At 55.3% G+C, this 16,454-nt stretch overlaps 1 protein-coding gene across 4 annotated transcripts in view; it reads right to left on the bottom strand.

Moving 5' to 3' along the window:
* The window catches only part of LOC140457026 (EH domain-binding protein 1-like), a 93,679-nt gene that overhangs the window by 14,066 nt on the left and 63,159 nt on the right, over positions 1–16,454 (bottom strand). For 2 of the 4 annotated variants that reach the window (XM_072550933.1, XM_072550936.1), the window contains 6 exons: positions 15,076–15,499; positions 14,144–14,307; positions 12,377–12,425; positions 8,725–10,647; positions 4,835–4,937; positions 2,956–3,041 (listed from right to left, as the gene is read on the bottom strand). In XM_072550933.1, the coding sequence (XP_072407034.1) occupies positions 2,956–3,041; positions 4,835–4,937; positions 8,725–10,647; positions 12,377–12,425; positions 14,144–14,307; positions 15,076–15,499 (2,749 nt within the window). The remainder of the gene's footprint in view (positions 1–2,955; positions 3,042–4,834; positions 4,938–8,724; positions 10,648–12,376; positions 12,426–14,143; positions 14,308–15,075; positions 15,500–16,454) is intronic. The other 2 variants (XM_072550935.1, XM_072550934.1) reach the window with 2 other exon arrangements.

Below are 16,454 nucleotides of genomic sequence, written 5' to 3'. Positions count from 1 at the left end.
GGGGGCTTAGAGAGACAGGAAGGAACGTTACCCCCTTGGTGGGGAGGGTCAGTGACCGGGGGGGCATCAGTTTCAGGGAAGGAGCAGGAGCTTTCGAGGGGGGACGTGAGGGGAAACATTTTCACCCAGAGGTTGGTGGGAGTCTGGAACATGACGTCTGTGAGGGGTGGGAGAGGCAGAAACCACCCTCCCCCCCTCCTCGCATTGAAGATGGATTTAGACAGTCACTCGCGATGCCCAGGCGATGGGATATTTTTCATTCCCTAACATTATATGGGCATCGCTGACTGGGCCAACATTAATTGTCCATCCCTGATTGCTCCCTTGAGAAGGTGGGGATGAGCTGCCATCTTGAACCACTGCAGACCATGTGCACTGACACGATCCTGATCGATGGTGGACTGCCTTTGTGAGGAAGTGAGACCCTCCCTGCAGTATTTCTCACTTCTGACCTGCTCTTGCAGACACTTGTGTTGATATGGCAAGTCTAACTGAGTTTGGGGATAGTGTTAACCCATGAAGGTGATGGGACTGTGGTTAGATTATAGTTTGTTGGAGATGGTCATTGCCTGCCACTTGGTGTGTCATGAATGTTACTTGCCAGTGATCTGCAAGGATATCCCTCTCTCCACCAGTACTGTACCCCAGTGTTATACAGTGACAGACCTGTCCCCACCAGTACTGTACCCCAGTGTTATACAGTGACAGACCTGTCCCCACCAGTACTGTACCCCAGTGTTATACAGTGACAGACCTGTCCCCACCAGTACTGTACCCCAGTGTTATACGGTGACAGACCTGTCCCCACCAGTACTGTACCCCAGTGTTATACAGTGACAGACCTGTCCCCACCTGTACTGTACCCCAGTGTTATACAGTGACAGACCTGTCCCCACCAGTACTGTACCCCAGTGTTATACAGTGACAGACCTGTCCCCACCAGTACTGTACCCCAGTGTTATACGGTGACAGACCTGTCCCCACCAGTACTGTACCCCAGTGTTATACGGTGACAGACCTGTCCCCACCAGTACTGTACCCCAGTGTTATCCAGTGACAGACCTGTCCCCACCAGTACTGTACCGTAGTGTTATACAGTGACAGACCTGTCCCCACCTGTACTGTACCCCAGTGTTATACAGTGACAGACCTGTCCCCACCAGTACTGTACCCCAGTGTTATACAGTGACAGACCTGTCCCCACCAGTACTGTACCCCAGTGTTATACGGCGACAGACCTGTCCCCACCTGTACTGTACCCCGGTGTTATACAGCGACAGACCTGTCCCCACCAGTACTGTACCCCAGTGTTATACCGTGACAGACCTGACCCCACCAGTACTGTACCCCAGTGTTATACACTGACAGACCTGTCCCCACCTGTACTGTACCCCAGTGTTATACAGTGACAGACCTGTCCCCACCAGTACTGTTCCCCAGTGTTATACAGTGACAGACCTGACCCCACCAGTACTGTACCCCAGTGTTATACACTGACAGACCTGTCCCCACCAGTACTGTACCCCAGTGTTATACACTGACAGACCTGTCCCCACCAGTACTGTACCCCAGTGTTATACAGTGACAGACCTGTCCCCACCCGTACTGTACCCCAGTGTTATACAGTGACAGACCTGTCCCCACCAGTACTGTACCCCAGTGTTATACAGTGACACACCTGTCCCCACCAGTACTGTACCCCAGTGTTATACAGTGACAGACCTGTCCCCACCAGTACTGTCCCCCAGTGTTATACAGTGACACACCTGTCCCCACCAGTACTGTACCCCAGTGTTATACACTGACAGACCTGTCCCCACCAGTACTGTACCCCAGTGTTATACAGTGACACACCTGTCCCCACCAGTACTGTCCCCCAGTGTTATACAGTGACAGACCTGTCCCCACCAGTACTGTACCCCAGTGTCATACAGTGACAGACCTGTCCCCACCAGTACTGTACCCCAGTGTTATACAGTGACAGACCTGTCCCCACCAGTACTGTACCCCAGTGTTATACACTGACAGACCTGTCCCCACCAGTACTGTACCCCAGTGTTATACAGTGACAGACCTGTCCCCACCAGTACTGTCCCCCAGTGTTATACAGTGACAGACCTGTCCCCACCAGTACTGTACCCCAGTGTTATACACTGACAGACCTGTCCCCACCAGTACTGTACCCCAGTGTTATACAGTGACACACCTGTCCCCACCAGTACTGTCCCCCAGTGTTATACAGTGACAGACCTGTCCCCACCAGTACTGTACCCCAGTGTCATACAGTGACAGACCTGTCCCCACCAGTACTGTACCCCAGTGTTATACAGTGACAGACCTGTCCCCACCAGTACTGTACCCCAGTGTTATACACTGACAGACCTGTCCCCACCAGTACTGTACCCCAGTGTTATACACTGACAGACCTGTCCCCACCAGTACTGTACCCCAGTGTTATACAGTGACAGACCTGTCCCCACCAGTACTGTACCCCAGTGTTATACAGTGACAGACCTGTCCGCACCAGTACTGTACCCCAGTGTTATACAGTGACAGACCTGTCCCCACCAGTACTGTACCCCAGTGTTATACAGTGACAGACCTGTCCCCACCAGTACTGTACCCCAGTGTTATACAGTGACAGACCTGTCCCCACCAGTACTGTACCCCAGTGTTATACACTGACAGACCTGTCCCCACCAGTACTGTACCCCAGTGTTATACAGTGACACACCTGTCCCCACCAGTACTGTACCCCAGTGTTATACACTGACAGCCTGGATCCCACGAATCCTCCCACTGCTTCAACCTGCGCTGTTGCCCGCCTCAGTTATCCGGACATTAGTCGAACATTGCGTTAGCGTGTGGGCTGAATTGTAGTAGCAGCGGTCGTCTGGCACATTTAAACCCAGCGCCTGTCTGTGCCTTCCGGAGTGGGAGGCAGGCGGTACGTACCGGGTTGTCTTCCTCAGTCTTTTTTTCCGGCACATTCTCTTTCTCCTGGGCTCTGTCCTCCTGGAGCGACCTCTGCCTCCTCATCTCTGCGGAGCAGAACGAGACCGATCAGACAGAATCTGACCCCACCTGCCCTTCCCGCATGGAGTGGCTGAAATGGGCTGGGAGCCGACGAACACAGGAGGGGACCGATGGTAAAGTCAGGGTCGAGTTGCAGAACCGGGAGGTTTCACTGGAGTGGCCGTGCGGGGGTTTTTCCACAGAAACTGCATTCCACGGCTGACCTGACCAGGAGGGGGGGCTTTAAAATTATGAAGGGTCTCTTTTTTGTTTTTGTTGGGATAGATGTGAGAAATAGTCTCACTCTGAGGCAATGAGGGATGGGTGCACTCAGTGAATGAACTTTGATTGAGAGCTCAAATGGAGGCCCTCAATACGGGAATCAACTTATAAATCCAGTTGGGAATTTCGGAAAGGCTTCCCTCACTCTGACGGCAGGACAAATGTAGAACTCACTCCCGCTTTGAGGGCTATACAGTGGCTCAGTGGGTGAGTGCTGCTCCCTCACAGCGCCAGGGACCCAGGTTCGATCCCACCCTCAGGAGAGTGTCTGTGTGGAGTTTGCACATTCTCCCCGTGTCTGCGTGGGGTTTCCTCTGGGTGCTCCGGTTTCCTCCCACAGTCCAAAGATGTCAGGTTAGGGTGGATTGGCCGTGCTAAATTGCCCCATAGTGCCCAGGGATGTGCAGGTTAGGGTGGATTGGCCATGCTAAATTGTCCCATCGTGTCCAGGGATGTGCAGGTTAGGGTGGATTGGCCATGGCAAATTGTCCCATAGTGCCCAGGGATGTGCAGGTTAGGGTGGATTGGCCGTGCTAAATTGTCCCATAGTGCCCAGGGATGTGCAGGTTAGGGTGGATTGGCCGTGCTAAATTGTCCCATAGTGCCCAGGGATGTGCAGGTTAGCTGTATTAGCCAGGGGTAAATGTAGGATAGGGGATTGGGTCTGGGTGGGTTACGTTTCAGAGTGTCACTGTGGGTCTGTTGGGCCGAAGGGCCTGTTTCCACACTGGACGGAATCCAGGTTTGACTCGGAGTGTTTGCACTGGTGAGGCCCAGAGTGCCAAGGTCATCAGGGGAGGGGAAGATGGCACCAAGGTGAGTGACGTTTGTCCCGGAGGCGGTGGCAAAGAGGCCTGGTATGTGGCCCTCCCCCCCCCCCCCCCCCCCACCCCCGCCCAGGCCCGTGTGACGGAGCACTTAGTAAGAAGGGAGTTTGACATTGGACACTTCCTTGCCTTGATCAGGTCTCCGCCTTTGTCTTCCATGGTCCGGTTCTTTTCTCGGGGGTTTTATAAGATGGCGCGGAGGGCGGTGAGACTGCGCAACACGGTATCCCGCAACAGGATACCCCGGTTGGAAAATACATTGGTCAACACAGTTGAGATGAGCTTCAACAAAGTCTGCTCACCTGCCCTCAGCTGTGTGATAGGAGGGAGCACACACTGGAGTTACCACAGCATAGAGGACGTACTCTGAGCACAGGGAGCAAACGTGAGGGGCCCACCTGCAGGCAGTTAGCACGGGCTTGATTGGCTGAATGGCCTCTCCTCTGCGGATGGATTCTCAGACGGAACCGCCCCTCTGCCAACGGCTGGAAGGTGTCAACACAGAAGGCGTAACCCTGGGGTCACACACGTTTGGCAGGCACCTCCCTCAAGACGGTACCGTTAAACTCAGCGTTCACGGTCAACCCCTGAGGAAGAGAGTGTCACTGGAAGGAGAAGGGGGAGGACGATCGAGGGAGGGGGTTGAGGAACACCCCCGACTGTCTCGGATAAACCCAGGTGCCTGACGGTTGGCCCAGAGAAGGTCATACCTGGGCGATGGTCAGCGCCATGTTGGAGTCCAGCCTGATGGGGCGAATTCACCCTGGGGTGAGACTCGGAGCAGATTTCCACCTGGATTTCAGTGACATCCACCTGCCAAAAGAAACCATGTCAAATGCAACAGCCCAATCCACTGCAGGACGGAGAAGGGGTCTGTCGGAGGGTCAGTGATGAGGGAGCGCCGCACTGTCGGAGGGTCAGTGCTGAGGGAGTGCCACACTGTCGGAGGGTCAGTGCTGAGGGAGTGCCGCACTGTCGGAGGGTCAGTGCTGAGGGAGTGCCGCACTGTCGGAGGGTCAGTGCTGAGGGAGCGCCGCACTGTCGGAGGGTCAGTGCTGAGGGAGTGCCTCACTGTCGGAGGGTCAGTGCTGAGGGAGTGCCGCACTGTCGGAGGGTCAGTACTGAAGGAGTGCCGCACTGTCGGAGGGTCAGTACTGAGGGAGCGCCGCACTGTCGGAGGGTCAGTACTGAGGGAGCGCCGCACTGTCGGAGGGTCAGTACTGAGGGAGCGCCGCACTGTCGGAGGGTCAGTGCTGAGGGAGTGCCGCACTGTCGGAGGGTCAGTACTGAAGGAGTGCCGCACTGTCGGAGGGTCAGTACTGAGGGAGCGCCGCACTGTCGGAGGGTCAGTACTGAGGGAGCGCCGCACTGTCGGAGGGTCAGTACTGAGGGAGCGCCGCACTGTCGGAGGGTCAGTATTGAGGGAGTGCCGCACTGTCGGAGGGTCAGTACTGAGGGAGTGCAGCACTGTCGGAGGGTCAGTGCTGAGGGAGTGCCGCACTGTCGGAGGGTCAGTACTGAGGGAGTGCCGCACTGTCGGAGGGTCAGTACTGAGGGAGTGCCGCACTGTCGGAGGGTCAGTACTGAGGGAGTGCCGCACTGTCGGAGGGTCAGTACTGAGGGAGTGCCGCACTGTCGGAGGGTCAGTACTGAGGGAGCGCCGCACTGTCGGAGGGTCAGTACTGAGGGAGCGCCGCACTGTCGGAGGGTCAGTACTGAGGGAGCGCCGCACTGTCGGAGGGTCAGTACTGAGGGAGCGCCGCACTGTCGGAGGGTCAGTACTGAGGGAGCGCCGCACTGTCGGAGGGTCAGTACTGAGGGAGTGCAGCACTGTCGGAGGGTCAGTATTGAGGGAGTGCCGCACTGTCGGAGGGTCAGTACTGAGGGAGTGCAGCACTGTCGGAGGGTCAGTGCTGAGGGAGTGCCGCACTGTCGGAGGGTCAGTACTGAGGGAGTGCCGCACTGTCGGAGGGTCAGTACTGAGGGAGTGCCGCACTGTCGGAGGGTCAGTACTGAGGGAGTGCAGCACTGTCCGAGGGTCAGTACTGAGGGAGTGCAGCACTGTCGGAGGGTCATGGAGCGACTTTTGGACGAGGAGCAGGGGACAATTTCACTGTGTTCCCTGTACCAGTGTTTCTCACTCAAACAGCAAGCATTGATCACATGATTGTTTGTGGAATATTGCTGTGCGAATATTAACTGCAACATTTAAGTTGAAAGGGAACTTTACTCCATCCCTAACACCATGTGGGAGATTTCGGGGAGATGTCAGTTCTTTCCACAGAGAGTGGTGGGTGTGTGGAATACACTGCCAGCAGTGACCGTAGAGTCAGATACATTCGGGACACGTAAGTGACTCTTGGGTGACCGTAAAGTGAAGGGGATGTCGGTTAGTCTGATCTTAGAGGATGACGATAGGCTCGCACAACATCGAGGGCCGAAGGGCCCGTACTGTGCTGTACTGCTCTGTGTTCAAACCCCGTGGTGTCCCTGTCCTGGGGAGTGTTTGATGGGGGGACAGTGTAGAGTGAGCTTTACTCTGTATCTAACCCCGTGCTGTCCCTGTCCTGGGGAGTGTTTGATGGGGGACAGTGTCGAGGGAGCTTTACTCTGTATCTAACCCCATGATGTCCCTGTCCTGAGGAGTGTTTGATGGGGGACAGTGTAGAGGAGGCTTTACTCTGTATCTAACACCGTGCTGTCCCTGTCCTGGGGAGTGTTTGATGGGGGACAGTGTAGAGGGAGCTTTACTCTGTATCTAACCCCATGCTGTTCCTCTCCTGGGGAGTGTTTGATGGGGGAGAGTGTGGAGGGAGCTTTACTCTGTATCTAACCCCATGCTGTTCCTCTCCTGGGGAGTGTTTGATGGGGACACTGTAGAGGGAGCTTTACTCTGTACCTAACCCCGTGCTGTCCCTGTCCTGGGGAGTGTTTGATGGGGGGACAGTGTAGAGGAAGCTTTACTCTGTATCTAACCCCGTGCTGTCCCTGTTCTGGGGAGTATTTGACGGGGGGACGGTGTAGAGGGAGCTTTACTCTGTATCTAACCCCGTGCTGTCCCTGTCCTGGGGAGTGTTTGATGGGGGGACAGTGTAGAGGGAGCTGTACTCTGTATCTGACCCCGTGCTGTCCCTGTCATGGGGAGTGTTTGATGGGGGACAATGTAGAGGGAGCTTTACTCTGTACCTAACCCCATGCTGTCCCTCCCCGGACTCAAATTTTGTGCTTTGAAACTGCAGAAAAGGATTGCATTTGATGTTTGTGTTGTTTCAAATTTGTGTGTGGTTTCCTGGTCTCTGTCTTCTGATTCTGAAAACAACTCAGCTGAAGTCCTGTCAAAAGTGAAAGCAGTCCCGAGGTTTGGCTTTAGCTGATGGGTGCCGGGTTACTGTATGTAAAGATCAATCTGGGATTTTTCTGCTGACTCTCCAGCCCCTGTCTGTGTTTCAGTGTCAGCTCCTGTCCTGTGTAGTCAACAAATCAGGTACGATGCAATGTGTATGTTCATTTCTGTGTATCTGTGTGTAATTGTATGTGTGTGTGTGTTGAGAGAGTGTGTGTAAATGTGTCTGTGTGTGTACGCGTGCCTGTGTGAGTGAGTGTGTCTGTGATCATGTATGTGTCTGTGTTTGTGTGATCGTTTGTATGTGTCTGTGTGAATGTGTGTGCATGTGTGTATCTGTGTGTGCCATGTGTGAGATAGAGAGAGAGAGAGAGAGGGTGTGTGTGTGAGAGAGTGTGTGTGAATGTGTGTGTGTGTGAGAGAGTGGATGTATGTGTGTGTGTCGGTGGGTGTGTGTGTGTGAGAGAGTGTGTCAGTGTGTGTGTGTGAGAGAGAGTGGATGTGTGTGTGTGTGAGTGTGTGTGTGTGTAAATGTGTGTGAGAGAGAGAGTGTATGTGAGTGTGTGTGTGTGTGAGAGAGAGAGTGGATGTGTGTGTGTGAATGTGTGTGTGTGAGAGTGTGTGGGTGTGTGTGAGAGAGAGAGAGTGGATGTGTGTGTGTGGGTGGGGGTGTGTGTGTGTATGTGTGAATGTGTGTGTATCTGTGTGAGAGAGAGAGAGAGAGTGGATGTGTGTGTGTGTGTGTGTGTGTGTGTGTGTGTGAGAGTGTGTGGGTGTGTGTGAGAGAGAGAGAGAGAGTGGATGTGTGTGTGTGTGTGTGTGTGTGTGTGTGTGTGTGTGTGGGGGTGTGTGTGTATGTGTGAATGTGTGTGTATCTGTGTGAGAGAGAGAGAGAGTGAATGTGTGTGTGTGTGTGGGTGTGTGTGTGTGTGTGGGGGGGTGTGTGTGTATGTGTGAATGTGTGTGTATCTGTGTGAGAGAGAGAGAGAGTGGATGTGTGTGTGTGTGTGGGTGTGTGTGTGTGTGTGTGTGTGTGTGTGTGTGTGTATGTGTGAATGTGTGTGTATCTGTGTGAGAGAGAGAGAGAGTGGATGTGTGAGTGCGAGTGAGTGAGTGGGTGAGTGTGTATACTCTTCTCTCACACACACGCACACCCACTTTCTCTCTCTCCCTCTGTCTCTCCCAGACACACACAGTCCCTCCAGGCTGCCACCCTGCCCCTCACTCTGAACCAGGAGCCCTCCTGCTCCTGTTTACCTCCGGCCTTGACCCGCTGCTCACCACGTCGGTCTGGCAGTGAGTGGCATCAGTCTCCTCCACTGAGTCGCTGCGCCTCCGGGAGCGTCTCTTCCTGACCAGGTCGGCGTCCCGGATGTGGGAGAAGCCAGACTTGCCCGTCCTTCCTGGGGACCTGCTCTCCGACGACAGGGAGCGCTGCATCCGTTCCGGCCGGCCACTCCCGTGCCCTCCTGGGGGTGAGGTTCCACTGCTGGGCTCCCCCGGTCTTGCCTGGTCCATCCTGTCCACTTCTGCCACCCTTCCCATCCGCTGAGGAGCCTCCCGTGAGGTTTCCTGCTCCCCGGGGCCGGCTCTCATCCCAGACTCTTCGGCAATGGGAGGCGTCGTCGTGCCATGTTTCGGGCCCTCAGCGCCGTGCTCGGGGAGAGTCGCCGCTTCGGGCCTTGCTCCGTCCTCTGAGGTGGCCAAGGCTGACGCTGGGGTATCTTCCCTTTGGGATAACTCCACGGCGTCCCCATCGCCCAACCTCTCCGCTTCCAGCTCCTCATTGGTCACCGCCACTGTCTGCTCCTGTGGTTTGCTGCCCAGCCCCACACTGGCCTGCTCCAGGGCCTTCCCATCATACCCCTGGGCAGCCGTCCTCCCATCAGCCTTGGGGTCAGGTGGTTCCTCATCGCCGACTGTGATAGGCAGAGCCCCAGACTTCTCCCCGAGCCCTGCGGTTGCCAACGACCCAGTATCCTCAGCAGAACAAGGCTCTTTGGCCTTTGCAAGATCATCCAACGCTGGTGTCCCAATGGGTGCTCCATCATCCTCTCTAGTGACCAGTTGGCCTCCCTTCCCATGGTCCTCCAAGACTCTTTCCCCCATGGGTATTTCATCATCCTCTGTGATGACCAGTTGGCCACTTTCCAAATGGTCCTCTGAAGGTCTTGTTTCCATGGGTAAACTATTATCCTCAGTAATGACCAGTGGGCTACTCTTCCCATGATCCTTGGTGCTTGCCCCCATGGATATCCCATCATCCTCTGTAATGACCAGTTGGCTAGTCTTTCCATGGGCCTCCAAGGTGCTTGCCCCCATCGATATTCCATCATCCTCTGTAATGACCAGGTGGCTACTCTTCCCATAATCCTCTGAGGCTTTTGCCCTCATGGGTATGTCATCATCCTCTGTAATAACCAGTTGGCCACTCTTCCCATGGTCCTCTGAGGCTCTTGAGCCTACGGGTGTCCCAACATCCTTGGTGATGACCACTTGGCCGTTCTTCCCATTATCCTCCGAGGCTGGCGGCCCCATGGGTCCCCCCTCCACCTCTGCCATGGCCGCTCCCCGGTGCTTCTTGCGAGTCATGGGCACAGGCGCCCCCTGGGCACCTGCCTGGCCCTCCGAGGCCGCGGCATCCCCAGACGTCGCGGGAGCCTCGGGTGGGTCGGCCGGTGTCAAGGGAGCACGACCCGGAGCCGGGGACCCCGTCCCTGTGGCCGGCCTGGCCTCTGTACCTTGGGGGCCTAGCACGGCGACCGAAGCCTGGGGTTGGTAACCGGGGGCAACCGCCGCGGGGGAGCCCGTACTGGGCCTGGGGGCTTCCAGGTCCTCGCTGCCAATGGCCAGGCCTTTGCTGGCCCTCTTCAGGGCCTCCTTCTTAGGCCTACCAGGCCTCTGTGGTACCGGGGCTGCCTGTTGAGCCTCCATTCTCTCCGAGTAAAACTGGACGGGGTCCAGGGAGCTGTGCGAGTCCGAGTCAAAGTTGCCTACCTTGTAGGTGCTCTCGCTGCTGTTCTCCTCGATGTGCACCACGTTGAGTTCCTGCCCGGTGAAGTGGGCCCGGATCTGGCACAGGTAGGTCATGACGATGAGCTTGTCGGGAATGGCGAGGAGGACCATGTCCGCTGGCTCCAGGAGCCGGGAGATGCCGAGGCTGGCGAAGCCGTCGAAGGCCTGCAGATGGTCGGATGGGGGGGGGGGGGGGGGGTGAGAGGATGTTAAAGGGATGAGCTGTGACAGCAATGTTATTCGGTGTGTCCCCACCCCAACACAACGGTTAGGTGGGATGGGGAGAAGGGGGTAGCACCCGCTCGGGATACCTTTCCCACCTGCCCTTGTCTCGGTAGATTCCCAACGGCGACCATTCAGCCCATCGAGACTGCACTGACATCCCAAAGAGCCCAGACTCCGACCCAACCACCCCCCTCAACATATCACATCCCATAACTCCACATTTCCCACGGCCAACCCACCCTGACCTGTACACCCCAGAGCACTATGGGACAATTTAGCACGGCCAATCCACCCTAACCTGTACACCCCAGAGCACTATGGGACAATTTAGCACGGCCAATCCACCCTAACCTGTACACCCCAGAGCACTATGGGACAATTTAGCACGGCCAATCCACCCTAACCTGTACACCCCAGAGCACTATGGGACAATTTAGCACGGCCAATCCACCCTAACCTGCACATCCCTGGGCACTATGGGACAATTTAGCACGGCCAATCCACCCTAACCTGCACATCCCTGGGCACTATGGGACTATTTAGCACGGCCAATCCACCCTAACCTGCACATCCCTGGGCACTATGGGACAATTTAGCATGGCCAATCCACCCTAACCTGTACACCCCAGAGCACTATGGGACAATTTAGCACGGCCAATCCACCCTAACCTGCACATCCCTGGGCACTATGGGACAATTTAGCACGGCCAATCCACCCTAACCTGCACATCCCTGGGCACTATGGGACAATTTAGCACGGCCAATCCACCCTAACCTACACATCCCTGGGCACTATGGGACAATTTAGCACGGCCAATCCACCCTAACCTGCACATCCCTGGGCACTATGGGACAATTTAGCACGGCCAATCCACCCTAACCTGCACATCCCTGGGCACTATGGGACAATTTAGCACGGCCAATCCACCCTAACCTACATATCCCTGGGCACTATGGGACAATTTAGCACGGCCAATCCACCCTAACCTACATATCCCTGGGCACTATGGGACAATTTAGCACGGCCAATCCACCCTAACCTGCACATCCCTGGGCACTATGGGACAATTTAGCACAGCCAGTCTACCCTAACCTGCACATCCCTGGGCACTATGGGACAATTTAGCACGGCCAATCCACCCTAACCTGCACATCCCTGGACACTATGGGACAATTTAGCACGGCCAATCCACCCTAACCTGCACATCCCTGGGCACTATGGGACAATTTAGCACGGCCAATCCACCCTAACCTGCACATCCCTGGACACTATGGGACAATTTAGCACGGCCAATCCACCCGAACCTGCACATCCCTGGGCACTATGGGACAATTTAGCACGGCCAATCCACCCTAACCTACACATCCCTGGACACTATGGGACAATTTAGCACGGCCAATCCACCCTAACCTGCACATCCCTGGACACTATGGGACAATTTAGCACGGCCAATCCACCCTAACCTGTACATCCCTGGGCACTATGGGACAATTTAGCACGGCCAATCCGCCCTAACCTGTACATCCCAGGGCACTATGGGACAATTTAGCACGGCCAATCCACCCTAACCTGCACATCTTTGGACTGTGGGAGGAAACCGGGGGCCTAGTTCTTGTGAAGGCTTGAGGCCTAGCTCTCCCGAAAGCCTAGGGCTGGTCTTCTGCTCACCTTCTTGTTGTTGGTCTTGATGTCGTGAGGGTCCAGCGAGGAGTAATCTCTGAGGGAAGGAGGAGAGAGGAAGATGGAATGATGAGTAGACAAGAACGAGAGGACTAAGGACCCTCCCCTCCCGCTCCCTTTCCGATATCCAGCCATTCGGGGGAAACGGCCCTGCTGTTGGCAAGGCCAACATTTGATGACCGATTATCCTTGAGAAGGGCGGATTCGGTCTGAGCTTGACCAGTCTGTGGGACATTTCTCCTGATTTTGTAAGTAACCCCTAAACCACCTCCCCCCCCCACCCCCACAATGTTACTGTGGCGGACTCTGTGGATAGGCAGTTATTATTTCTGGTGGACATCACCACCACAAGGTCCATTCAGTCCCTTCTGGACTCTGCAGCAAGCTGATACACCTGAGCGCCTCAGTTGGCCACTTCCACGTCAATCTGTGATCGCGTGGAGTGATGTTTGTGGGCCAGACAAGGTGATATCAAATTCTAAAAGGGGGTGCAGGAGCAGAGGGAGCTGGGTGTACGTGTCCCTGGCGGGTGGAGAGGGAGCAGTTACTAAAGCAGGCAGTGCCCTCAGCTTCATTCACAGGGACCGGGAGTCCAAGAGCAGGGAGGGGATGGGGAACTTGGACAAGGCCCAGGGTCAGGCCTCAGCTGGAGTAACGTGTCCAGTTGTGGGCACCAAATTATAGGAACGATGTGAGAGAGATAGATAGAGAAAGAGAGAAAGATAGATCGGGGGTGGGGGGGGGGGGGGAGGAGGGAGAGAGAGGGTGAGGGAGAGAGTGTGGGGTAAGAGAGAGAGAGTGGGGGAGTGAGAGAGATGGAGAGAGAGGGGGGAGAGAGAGGCAGAGAGAGAGAGGGGAGGAGACAGTGGAGGAGTGAAAGGGGGGAGAGAGAGAGGGAGGGAGAGAGAGTGGAGGGCGAGATAGAGAAAAATGGGGGAGGGAGAGAAAGAGAGAGTGGGGGGAAAGAGAGAGAGAAAATGTGGGAGGCAGAGAGAGGGAGAGATAGAGAGAGGGAGTGAGGCAGAAAGAGAGGGAGAGAGAACAAGGGAGAGAGAGGGAAAGTGAGAGATGGGGGAGAGAGAGCAAGAGAGTGCGAGAGAGAGAGTGCAGAAGCGATTTACACGAAGGGTTCCAGGGGATGAGAAACTTCAGGGACGGGGAGAGATTGACGAAGCTGGGGATCGTTTCCCCTCAGAGAGGGGGAAGGCCGAGAGAGGGAGAAGTTTTCAAAATCACGCAGCGGGGAGGGGGGGGGGGGTGGACAGAGTGGATAGGGAGGAGGTGTTCCTGCTTGGAAAAGGGAACGGGAATGAGAGGGAGAGGGGCATGGATTTAAAGCGAGGGACAAACAAAATGAGGGCGATGTGAGGGGAAAACATTTCCACCCAGCGAGCGGTGAGGGAGTGGGGTACCCTGCCTGGAAATATAGGGGAGGGAGCAGGGTCAATGGAGGGATTCAAGAGGGAGGGGGGCATTGGACGGAAATTGTGGGCAGGGATACGGGGGGAAAAGGGCAGGGGATTGGCGTTGGGGGATAGAACCGGGGGCAGGTAGGGTGGGCCCAATGGCCTCCGCCAACACTGTAACGCTCAGAGAAAAGCGACCCAGGAGAGAACAAGCAGGGCACAGGGTTGCAACGGTGAAAGGAGAAGAGCTGAGCTGCTGGGAGCGTTCTGTCGACCGTCCGTGGCAAGGGGAGGGAGGGAGGAGCGTGACCCCTGGCCAGCGGCGCTAACTCAATGCAGCAGAACATACATGAGTTCCGGGTGGAAGTGGTGCAGGATGGCACAGAAGGCTAGGCCGTTCCTCCAGGAGGTGGTGAAATTGGTGATCTTCAGCCGCTGGTAATCCTGCGTTACTGTCCTGCACCAGTCCAACAGGGAGCGGCTGGCATTGGCCAGACTCTGGACCGGGCTCTGCTGGAAAAAGGCAATGGGGTGGGGGAGGAGGGGGGAGCAGAGAAATGGAGAGAGACCACAGTCAGATTCGCCTGACAACTTCAAAATGGACCCTACGTCTATCCAGACTCACTCTGCCAGCGTTGTATCCCAGATAAGTTTACTTCCAAACACCACAGAGCAGGATTCCGACGCAGGTTCCCAGAGCACCTGATTGGCCCAGTGATAGAACTATATCAAACACTGTCTACGATTCTCCAAGTCACAAGTCCAGAACCGAAATTTCAGCTCATGCAACAAACTGAGGGAGTGCCGCACTGTCGGAGGGTCAGTACTGAGGGAGTGCCGCACTGTCGGAGAGTCAGTATTGAGGGAGTGCTGCACTGTCGGAGAGTCAGTATTGAGGGAGTGCCGCACTGTCGGAGGGTCAGTATTGAGGGAGTGCTGCACTGTCGGAGAGTCAGTATTGAGGGAGTGCTGCACTGTCGGAGGGTCAGTACTGAGGGAGTGCCGCACTGTCGGAGAGTCAGTATTGAGGGAGTGCTGCACTGTCGGAGAGTCAGTATTGAGGGAGTGCTGCACTGTCAGAGGATCTAGTCGAAGGGGATGTATCCTCACCATCCAGCCTTGCCGAAGCCCGTCATACTATAACATCTTCTACAAGAATCCCTCTCATTCATCTGAGACACAGTGACTGCTGGGGCACCCTAGCCTTCACGAGTTAACCCCCTCAGTGCAGCTCGCAGTGTGAGTTGTTGGTGAGATTGAGCGTGCATGATCAGGACTTACTAAAGCAGGTCCTGCTGCTGTTTCCTCGGAGTCCCGGGCTCCCACCTTGGATTCCGCCATTTGCGCGTTGCTGTTGAGCACTATCGGCGGGGCCGGGGCCTTCCGCTTGGTTTTGCCTTCATTCTGATTGGCTGTGGAGTCCTCGGGAGTGGACCTTCTATTACCAGCTGTGCCATCCTGCCCATTGGCGGTTGAGATTGACCCTTCCACCTTGCGGCTGGGCTCCGATCCCCGGTTGACGGCGTCCGGCCGTGGCGCTGACACCTTGGATGCGCCCGTCGTATCACGAGCTCCTGTGGAGGTGACCCCTGCTCCATCGGGCGGTGCCACAGCGTCGGTGGGCAGGGTCAAACTCTGCTGTCTTTTCTTTAGACGTGGAGCGGGCAAAGGCTTCTCTCTTCCGGCCTCCACAGGCTTCACTGAGCTGAAACAGCGAGGGTGGCACAAAATGAATGTTCGTCAACGTACAGTAGGTCTAGCTCAACACGCGATGAGTGAATAATGCCCAGCACACAATGACTGGAACTCAACACACAATGATTTGGAGATGCCACTGTTGGACTGGGGTGTACAAAATTAAAAATCATACCACACCAAGTTATAGTCCAACAGGTTTATTTGGAAGCACTAGCTTTCGGAGCGCTGCTCCTTCATCAGGTGGTTGTGGAGAATAAGGTCATAACCCACAGAATTTATCACAAAAGTTTACAGTGTGATGTAACTGAAATTATATACTGAAAATCCTGGTCTTTTTCAATATACAAAACTTGTTGGACTATAACCTGGTGTTGTGTGATTTTTAACGTTCAACACGCAATGACTGTACCCCAACATGTCATGACTGGAACCCAACATGTCATGACTGGAACCCAACATGTCATGACTGGAACCCAACATGCGATGACTGGAACCCAACATGCGATGACTGTAACTCAACACGCGATGACTGTACCACAACACGCAATGACTATAACCCAACATGCGAAGATTGAAACCCCACACATGATGACTTTAACCCCACACGCATTGACGGTAAACCAACACGCAATTACTGTACCCCAACACGCAATGACTGTAACCCAACACGCAATGACTGTAAGCCAACACGCAATGACTGTAACCCAATACGCAATGACTGTAACCCAACACGCAATGACTGTAACCCAACACGCAATGACTGTAAGCCAACACGCAATGACTGTAAGCCAACACGCAATGACTGGAACCCAATACACGATGACTGGAACCCAATACACGATGACTGGAACCCAACACACGATGACTGGAGCCCAACACACGATGACTGGAGCCCAACACACGATGACTGTAGCCCAACACACGATGACTGTAGCCCAACACACGATGACTGTAGCCCAACA

This window comes from Chiloscyllium punctatum, chromosome 31, assembly GCF_047496795.1.
Source record: "Chiloscyllium punctatum isolate Juve2018m chromosome 31, sChiPun1.3, whole genome shotgun sequence".
NCBI lineage: Eukaryota > Metazoa > Chordata > Chondrichthyes > Orectolobiformes > Hemiscylliidae > Chiloscyllium > Chiloscyllium punctatum.
Note: the sequence above shows the minus strand (reverse complement) of the source record. Positions and strands in the feature narration are given on the sequence as shown.